Source organism: Gavialis gangeticus, unplaced genomic scaffold (assembly GCF_001723915.1).
Source record: "Gavialis gangeticus isolate Ggan-Ray unplaced genomic scaffold, GavGan_comp1, whole genome shotgun sequence".
Classification (NCBI taxonomy): domain Eukaryota; kingdom Metazoa; phylum Chordata; order Crocodylia; family Gavialidae; genus Gavialis; species Gavialis gangeticus.
This window is the reverse complement of record NW_017728991.1, coordinates 4,966,223-4,975,942: the sequence shown is the minus strand read 5'-3', so window position 1 is coordinate 4,975,942 and position 9,720 is coordinate 4,966,223. Positions and strand designations below refer to the sequence as shown.

Below are 9,720 nucleotides of genomic sequence, written 5' to 3'. Positions count from 1 at the left end.
CTAGGATCTGGAACCAACTTCCAAGAGAAGTGGTGCTGGCTCCTACCCTGGGGGTCTTTAAGACAAGGCTAGACAGTCACCTTGCTGGGGTCGTTTGACCCCAGTACTCTTTCCTGCCATGGCAGGGGGTCAGACTTGATGATCTGCTCAGGTCCCTTTCGACCCTACTAACTGTGAAACTATCAATGAGCTGCCCCCTCCCAGGAGCATCTCTCCTGCATTTGCTGATGGCTGAGCAAAGGAGATAAGCTGTGCACTGCAAAGGTGGCCTTTGAAACAGGTTTGCAGTAAAGGTAGGATGCAGGCTTCAGGGCTGCAGACACCTCACAGAGCACAGGCAGCTCCTGCTCAGACTCAGCAAGACACGCAGACCCGTGACTTCGACAGACGTGCTCAAAGGCAGATAGGCGCTTGAGTATCCTGCTGACTTTTTGCCACAGTGCTATTGCTGGTGCCATTGCTCCACTGGTCACTGTTCCAGACATCACCAGTTCCACTGGGAACTGGTGATGTCTGGAAACAAAGCTATGGGAAGGGGACAGCCAGAGGCATTTAAAAAATAGGTGGAGATGAAGGCTCTTGATGAGAAACCCCAGCAGTCTCGGGAGTGCTTTTTCCCTCGGTGCTTTGTGGAAGAGCTCACATCCATTTACCCTCAGAGGGTGGCTGACCAAAGTCAGTCCCTCACTCGGCCTCAGATCTACTGGGCCTACCTCCATCCACAGCACTTGGTGGGTGTCAGCTTCACCAGTCAGTGCCAGCATCTGGCCTCCCCACATTGATGTTTAACCTGAGCAGCTTTGTGGCTATTCTGGTGTACCTTGTATTTTCCCTTTTTGTTTTGCTCTCCCCTTTTACAGCAACTCAGACTCCAGCACCCCAGGACACCTTGCTATGTTTTCCTTGTGTGTAGAGCTTTCCAAAACCATCGTTTCACCACCACATCATCCTGGGGTCCTCCCCTGCAAACCCTAAGGCCACCACATTGAAGGATTTGAAACCCAGCTGGGGTTTCTGACCCAGCAGAGTTTCAGAGCTGTACTTACTGAAGGCTTTCAGGCAAGGCCTTTGCTAAATTGTGGAGCAAGTCTCTGGCCTGCACTTCATGCATTGCTTGTGCTAGCACCATCCCCAGTGAGCTGGAGAGGCTCTTATGGCAGCTTCTCCCATGGTGCAGCTGTACCCTAGGAAACGTCTGCGTTTCCTAGCCTAGCTCCACATGAAAAGGGGCTTGCTTTCTGCTTCCAGCTGGTTACACAAAGCCCAGCAGTGTGGGAACTGGGCTAGGGATGAGAGGTGTGTCCTACTTAGTTCCTTGCCTCTGATCAGCTTGTTTGCTGTAGTTCTGTCTCATCTAGGACCCTTCCTTGGAGAGCTACCTGCTACTTGCGACATCCCCTTACAAGTCTAGCACAGCTGGCGAGGAATGACCCTGCAGCAGGGTCCCTCGGCCCCTGGAACACATTGTTGTGGTTCTGTTTCAGGGGGAGCAAAAGCTTGTGATGGGAGCATTGGGCTGGAGGAGCATCATGACCCACCACTCATATTTAATCTGGAGCGTGATGCCCAGGAGCAGGAGCCTTTGGATACGAAGTCCAGCGAGTACCAGGCCATGTTTCCTGCAGTAACCAGGGCTTTCGCCAACATCCTGCAGGACATTGCAACAGACAACGTGTCTACCGCCGATTACTCCCGCAACCCAGCTGCAACGCCCTGCTGCAATCCACAGCACGTAGTCTGCCGATGCCAACCTTGCCGCAACCCAGACCACAGTGGGACTACGCAGTCAACACACTCTCAGGCTTAATCAGGTATTAGTTCAATCTGTCCCTTTTATTATGGGGCTAGTAGATTGGCTGATGTTGCCTCCAGGGGTTAGTGTTGCAGGGAAGGGGTGGCATTGATCATGGATTTTTCTGCCATGTGTGCGTCTCTGGGAAGGTGAGCATGAGGATTCCCCCTCTCCCCAACAACTGCAGGCATGTTGATTAGGAAACTCCTGTGAGAGATGTGGGTGTGGACTCCCTGAGGCTACAGTGGGATTGACCCAGGTCTCCCACCACCCCCATGGGACTTTTAACCATTGGGCTATTTCATCAAAATGAAAGGTGGGCCTCTCCTCCAGCTCCACCCAGGGAAATGGCAGTCACACTGGACTGTTGTAGGGAGCCCCAGCTTGGTCGTGGGCACCAGGCATCCTTTGAAAACACTGCCAGGCTGCGCTCTTTGGGGACTTGGGCAGAGAAACACCTAGTGCCTGAACTGTGATCAGGCTCAGGGTGAGCGAAGCACTTTGCTGCTCAGACTGTGACAATTCTGGGCAAAGGCAGAGGAACTTTTAAAAAGCAAAAAACCCCAAGATGTCTGTAGAGTTCAAGCATTGCCAGGGTTAGGTGGCAGCTCAGCAGGGCTTTTATACACCAGCTGTTGGCTTGAGGGACGATCCAAACAAAAAACAACCTTGGGTGGAACTTGGTCATCTAAGTGACCTGTCTAAGGCTACAGCAGACTGGCGTCTCAGTTGCAACAAGCAGCCAGCATCACACCTCCCAGACCACTGCGCTGCGGTTCACAGGGGCTGTGTAGGGTTTGTAAGCCAGTTCAGAGGCGGCGGCAGCCTTGAGTCTCACTTCCCGCTAGGTAACGTCCTTCACTTAGAAAACAACAGATCTAGGCCCGGCAGAGGCAAGTGGGAAGCTGTTTGCACACCGAAAACCAAGACTAGCTGTGGTTCTGTTAATAAAACTAAATCAAGACTGACATCTTTAGGGCCCTGCAAAGAACAGCAAGAACTCAGGGAGCAGCTGACACATGACAACTTTATTACTTATTCAAATGGAATAAGTTGTGACTTTCCCAATACCACTGCAAAAACATTTTGCATGGGTACTGTACAAAGATGTAGTTTAATAGACTTTCCTATTGGTACATTTATACACATGAAACAGCTTAAATTAGAAAAGAGGAAATCCATATATATAAAATTCAGGTTACATAGAAATCTAGTTAAGTTAGCATTTACACTGTGGTTCTAATATATCATTTGTTAAATATAGCAATGTGCATACAGTACGTTTATACCACACCCATATACCACTCCACACAAAGGGCCAGCAGGGGCAGGTAATAATCACTTGATCAGACCGTAGTAAAGGGAACAGAGCAGTTCGGACCGTTCCCCCCGGGGGCACTCACAAATGCGTTCTTCCACATTCCTGGCTTTTCCAAACCACCTCCCAGCGCTGTCCCGAATGCTGCCGCGTGCTTCTCATCATGACCTCTTCACTTTGCCCGACAGACTTCCACGGCACAAGTTTATCTACCAAAATCAAAACAGAACTGCCTTACTTTCCGCAGCAACAGGCTGTTAAGCAGGGTGTGTTCAAATCAATACTGTGCTTGCAGGGGAGAGGAGGGAAGGCACCATGCAGTGCTTGACCTTCTGTCCCGAGGGAGGTGGGGGGAGTTGTAGGTCATTTATTTTTTTGCCCTACATTTACAGCAGTGAGAACAGGAACAATCTGGCTGGGTGATGCACAGAGCCTTGATCCAGCCAGCGCCTCATCCAGGACACAAGAGAAGTAGACCAAGCTTGATCGTAATATTTCAGCTCTTAACCCCTGCAACTAGTATCACCACTTCCTCCGCACACAGCCATGAGATACACAAGAGCAAGAACTTTCAACAGCAACTTCATACCAGCTAGCCCAGCACAAGCCACAGCAAAGCAGTGGAGATATTTGGTGGCTATCTGCACCCTGTCCTGGAAAGTACCTTGGCAGAGCTGCGGTGCTCGGACTTTCCCACCCGCCCTGCGCCCAGAAGGGTTCAGCCTCCCCACCAAACACAAATGGCCACGTTCATTCACAGGTCTCCAGTGGGGCCTGCCATCCCCAGGCAGGTTTTTGTCCTGATGGAGATGCATTCAGTACTCTCTTACAGTGGTGTATTTTTCTCAGACATTTTCCCCAAGAGATTTTGCTCTCAGGAGGCTGGTAGCTGAACTGGGGGCCATGGCTTAAGGACTTTCAGAAACACAAATGACCAAATCTTTGTGTGCAGCGGCACTGGATTAACCATCACCAAGCTGATCAAGCTACAGTCATCATACCTGGGTGTGTTGTGGGTGTCCTTCTGCCTGCAAGGCTTAATCAGGCCAAACTCCCTTCCAAGCCACTGACTCAGGAGTTGCCTTAAGGAAGCAAATGATAGCTATACTTCCACTAAGGCTGCCCTCGGTGAAGCATCCTGGAGCACTGTTAATAGACAACAGAGTTCCACAGAGGCGCTTTGACTCTTCGTTATCTTAAGAGATGACTCTAAAGAAACAGCTAAAAATTCATCTGAGTGTCAAATGTCTATGTAGCCAAGTGACGATGATACAAACAGCATGAGGAAGACATTGGAAATGAGCAGGCAAATGTTGGCAATATGTACCCCAAGTAGTTCCCCCTTGGGCATGCTGACAGTGTCACCTTGGGCATGCTAAGAATTTGGTCTGTGCGGGAAATGAAACTTTTAGTACTGATCTTTGGGAAGCTTTTCTGTCCACCTTTGCAAAGCTATGGGAAAGCCCTGTTCAGTTTTGTGCCACGTGGACACCTGCTGCTGGACAGGCAGCCATGTTGCTGCAAGCATATCTAGTGCAAAGCTCTTACCTGTGCTTGTTGTAGGACCTTGGCTGTGTAACGAGGTCACAATGTCACCTTTAGCCTGCCTTAGGGACTAAGCTGCTTTGTGCAAAGCCAGGCTTGTTAACTCTCTGATCATCACGATTAGACCATCCGCTAAGTATGGCATGCTGGATGCAATGAGCATTCTTCTAATCCTGCAGCTAATGTATGCTGAGTGCAATACAAAGTTAGTAAAGAAAGCTGGCACATAACAGAACAACCACTTCAATGGGCTGCCTAAACAAAATTTCCCATCTGGCCAAACAGGAACACTAGGTTATATACTGCAGTGTGAGGGTACCTCTGCTCAAGCTGCAAGAATCAACTGGCCACTCAGCAATCCAGTCTGCAACCTAAGGAAGGTATGGGTAAACTGTCCAGTCTTCAGGACCCATTTTCTCATTGATACTCGTATTGTCAGTGGGTGCTGTGTGTCTGTAGTGGCAGCAGTGTCCTTCAGCTGCCTGCCCTTTTGAGGTACCCAAACAAAGGGCACCGAGCATAGAAGCCATTTCAAGAGCTACTTTTGCATTTCAAGCACCAGCCATTGGCTCCTAATACTGGCCTGCCATGCAGTTGCCAGCTAGGAGTAAGAACAATAAAGATCTCTCCTGCTTTTAGGCTCCACATAATGCTCCTGAATGAGATTCTTTGGCTCTTGATGCTTAACAAAAATCCAACTGAACTGAGGTATGAATGCTATCCCTGCAGTCGTGCCCTATAGAGCGGCATTTAAAACCAGAACTGTGTGCTCACTAAGCAGAAGTGGGCTTGCTTCTCCCTACAAGGATTTCTTATTAGTGAGAAGGGAGCTGTATAATCCTATGCACTGCTAAGCCCTCCCACCAAGTCAGCTTTCTGAAGGGGACCAAAACTACGATGTCTTTCACTGGGTTTGCACTGTTGCCCCGGACTGTCGCATCCGAGCGCCTGCCACACAAAACAAACAGCAGTTCCTGGGGGACCTCCTGGAATCCAAACTATTCCTCTCGCCACAAGCAACGCAAGCGATTGATCTTGTCTTCCTTGTCGCTACACTTTCCACAGCACACAGCAGTTGGTATCGTGAATAACAACATCCAAACAACTTTTCATTCAAGTCTGTTTTTAAATCATGCCACTTGGGCGGTTCATCTTTTCTCTTTGAGATCTCAGGTCTGGCCTTCCCTTTTCAAATTAAGCGGCCTCCTTCTATAGCTAGCAATAGATTTTGAATCCGGCCCAAGATCTCTCTGAAGCCTTGCTCGCTTGTGTTTAGTTCACCAGTGACCAAGGGCAGGAGAAGGCAAAGCATTTTAAAACAAGAACTGCAGGAAAGGACTATTGCGTGTTGCTCTTTCCACAAGGGCCTGTCGCAGCATAAGCCAACGAGTAGAGCTGGAGGGAGGGACAGCTGCTCTGCTTGTGACAACTTGAGAGGTTTGGGAAACTTTTTGTTGGACCTCAGACAGGACCAAACCTCCCCCCTGCTGCCCTGAACTGGGATTGTGCCCAAACCTCTTTGTCAATTTGCTTCTCTCTTCTCTCTCTTTCTAGTCGGAGGTGACAAGGGAGGCCACCTTGGACCCCAGGAATCTCTCCTTGGAATATTTTGTGGAAAGTGAAATGCAGTGGCTTCAACAAAGCAGCATGTCTCAGTAAAAAGGCATTTGTCAGAATTGCTCTGACCACCTCTGCCCAGCTAGCATGGCCCGAGTGAGCTCCCAAGCTAGCAAGTGAATTGGCCACAGGGTCGACTTTCAGCTCATAGCAGGCGAAGCACAGGCCCAGCGACAGATGCTGTATCTGAGCTCCTACTGCTCTGTCTCTCCACTAAGGAATATTTTTGGAAAGTCCCCTCCCTCTTCCTGAGTCACACGTATAAATTGTTCCCTTGAGTTAATTACAGCACCAGGCTCTGACAGATCAAAGTTCATTACATAAAGAGCCTGCTGTTGTACAGCGGGGGGATCGGGCTGCTTCTGTTCAATCTGCTCACAGCATGCAGACTCACTCGAGCCTAGCTCAGCTCCTGCTTGTTGGCACATGCTTGTCCCTAGACCATGCCTTCAAGGACAGGCTCCTTGGAAACAAGCACAGCAATTCCTCCTGGACCTTGCTCCCTCTCAAGAGGACATTCATTTTACTACCCCCAGGGACTAAACCTCAGCAGAGAGGTACTTTCTACCCCTGCAAATTGCAAAATTAAGTACCCTGATTAGGTGCCCAGAGGGGTAGGAGAAACAACTGGAGAAAATGTTCATTCCAGGTTTGGAGTCAAGCACAGCACAGACAACACCAGGAAAGTATATTGTGCAGGATGAGAGCACTGCGAGCTCTGAATTGCAGCAGAGTTTAATGGGGATGCTGGCTAGTCAGGTCTCATGTAGACCTGATTTCAAAGTGCTTTACAAAGGAGGTCAGTATCCTTAATCCCCTACACAGATCTGAAAGCTTCAGCCGCAGGTTGGGGGCCCAGTTCTGAGACCTTTGTGTGATTTCTACTCCCTCCTCACCCTGGCAAAGCTCCTGTCGTAGGACGGGTGGAAAAACTCAAGCGTTGCCTGTTCTCAAATGCCTCAGCAAGTTGCTCTACTCAAAATGCTCTGCTGTATTAACGTGTTATGATTACCAAGATGCTACTAACTACTCTCAACAATCATCAGAGGTAACCAATATCTAGATGCCCACTAAAACAATAAATGCATAACATAGTAAAATACTTGGATAAGGATTGGAAAGACATGGCCAGGCGCACAGTCAGTTTTAAAAAGCCAAGATGTTGCTGCCCAGTGACTAATGCCCTGTTAAAATACTAGAAATTGCCGATTGTGGTATGGTTTTCACTGCTTATGCTGGGATGGGGGGGAACATTTTGCATTTCACTCTGTTTGGAAATTAAAGGATGGATCAGCAGTTTCATATTTGCCCTGATGACTTGTAAGTGCTGTACCCCAGTGGGCTGAAAAATCCTGCAGGATTTATTTCCTTTTAAAAACCCTTTTCTATGGTTGCAATAAAAGCTTCTGCTCTCTCTCACTATTAGAGATACGCCCAGTTCAGACCTTTTCCCAGGTCCGCAGGCGTGCAGATTTGGGGGGGGGTGTTTGAGCCCATCTCTAATTAGCATTAAATCTTGCAGGCCTCTCCTCCATCTCGCCTCAGCTGTGAGGGTAGAAATTTCCCGGCAGTGTCCTCATACAGAATTAGTGATAATAAGAGACTAGGGCAGAACAGGGAGAGAAGAAACACATCTCTGCTGTAAGAGGTTAATACTTTCTTCTCAGCTGTATTGCTGTTTTAGAGACTTCTAATGCTCACAGGAGGGAACTCATTCTCATCATCAAGGCACACGGGTCCTGTTGCAAACTCATGCTCTGGGATAACCTCTCCTCTCAGGGCACCCCCGTCTTCTGAGTAACCTGCAAAGACAGAGAGGCAAAACACTCGGGACAGAGGAATCAAAGGAGGCTAGAACTGGGCAGGCAGCATTCACCGCATTAGCACAGAGCTGGATTGCCCATCTGCTTGGCAGAACAGAAGTGGCAATAGGGGAAAGCATCTTAGCCAACATTGTAGGCTAGGGAATGGATTAATGTACTCGCTTTGGCAGCACTAGCCTGCTGCTTCCCACTACAGAGGGCCTTGCTAATTTGATGCAGTTATTTTAATGGCTACTTAGCTTTAGCAGAAGAGCGAAGAAGGGCTGGAAGCACAGAAAGCAGCAGTGCTCCTTTCTATGGGATGCAAGCGGGAAAGCAGCTTACAAGAGATCTGCATTAATAGAGGGGCAGGTATTGCACTGTGCCAATTAATGCTTTGAGAAATGATCACCTGCTTGCAGTTACAAGCTGAAATCCTATTAATGCTACATACTATTTCACATTACTCTTTTAATTTCTTTGCTTAATATCCCCGTGACCAAGTGATCTCCTTTAAAACGCTCTTGTGGCTTCTGGCGAGGAGCTGCTCCTGAGGGATTTCTCTAACAAGACACTGATTCCTGCAGAAGTACCTTGGCAGGGCATCTGTTTCTGATCTGTTCAAGCACAGGTGGGTCACACACGTTGCGCCCAAGTACAGGCTTGGGCATGGCTGACTTACCCATAATTAAAAGCACAAAGGAAGCCTCAGGTTTACTTGGAGTATTTCCAGTCACACTAGGTAAAATATCCAGCAGGATGAGGGCTTGCTCTGGTTGTAGTCACCCCAGAGCAAGCCCTTGTCTGCATGTTAGACCTGCTGGAGTCTGCAAGCCCTAAGACTGAGGAGTATTACGTGTTTGTTTGGAGCTTGCTACTGTACCAAAAGGCACAGTGGGTTCAGCAGGCTCTTGTGATTGTGGCACAGGAACATGGAGATCTGATGTTTCTTATAGCTACAGTTTCAATCAAGTCTTACGACCTGCTGTCTAACACTGTAATGCAAGCAATGATGTACTTAGTGCTGTTTCCAGTGGAGATGTAGCATGGTCATGATCATTATTAAGCATGCTTAGCACTGATAGTGATTCATATTGTCAAAGCATTGTATCATTTGGATTCCAGAAGGTTAAATAAGCATGAGCTAATTGATCCCCGGGGAACCCCAGTGAAGTAGGAAAACAAAGTGCTACTTTGCAGTAACCAGTTGTAATCGGTTTGCTCACGAAAGGCAACATTCAGTGGCCCGGACTCTTCAGAAACGGAAGTATTTTGCCCTTGACGTGTAAATTATTTACTCCTTTCAGTGTGCTTGGGCATGTACAACAGATCCCAGATACTGGAAACCAGCTGCATGTGAGGGCAAACCTTGAGATCGATGCTAGGGAGCAGAAGCTTGGAGCGAGGATAGTCTGCCGCGGGGTGTGGTGGCTGTTAGCAAGAAGGAAAGGCAGGGACACCTGGACTTACAGCCCTGGGTCCTGCCCTAGGACTCCCTGCTACAAAGGAGCAGGGTGAACAGGAGCACCACTAAGCCTTTACCGAGTACTTCTGTGAGTGGGAGCTCTCCAAAACGCACTTCAGTGCTGCAACGTGTTCGGTTGTTATTAATATCTAAACTCACAACTCTCCTGAGCCAGATTCAG

General features: G+C 48.6%; 2 protein-coding genes across 7 annotated transcripts in view; one reads left to right on the top strand and one right to left on the bottom strand.

The window, feature by feature from the left end:
• The window catches only part of ARSG (arylsulfatase G), an 85,999-nt gene extending 77,955 nt beyond the window's left edge, over window positions 1-8,044 (top strand). For 3 of the 4 annotated variants that reach the window (XM_019516372.1, XM_019516354.1, XM_019516379.1), the window contains 2 exons: window positions 1,485-1,811; window positions 6,210-6,617. In XM_019516372.1, coding sequence (XP_019371917.1) covers window positions 1,485-1,807 — 323 coding nt within the window. In that variant the 3' untranslated portion in view covers window positions 1,808-1,811; window positions 6,210-6,617. Of the gene's footprint in view, window positions 1-1,484; window positions 1,812-6,209; window positions 6,618-7,956 lie in introns of those variants that run through there. The other variant, XM_019516363.1, reaches the window with a different exon arrangement.
• Window positions 2,801-9,720, bottom strand: part of WIPI1 (WD repeat domain, phosphoinositide interacting 1) — a 41,419-nt gene continuing 34,499 nt past the window's right edge. The window contains exons 10-12 of one of the 3 annotated variants that reach the window (XR_002097072.1): window positions 7,974-8,074; window positions 4,112-4,256; window positions 2,801-3,319 (exon numbers count right to left, since the gene is read on the bottom strand). Coding sequence is in view for 2 of the 3 variants with exons in the window: in XM_019516428.1 (XP_019371973.1) it covers window positions 3,272-3,319; window positions 7,974-8,074 (149 nt within the window). In the remaining variant the exon portion in view is untranslated. Of the gene's footprint in view, window positions 4,257-7,973; window positions 8,075-9,720 lie in introns of all 3 variants that reach the window. The other 2 variants (XM_019516428.1, XM_019516415.1) reach the window with 2 other exon arrangements.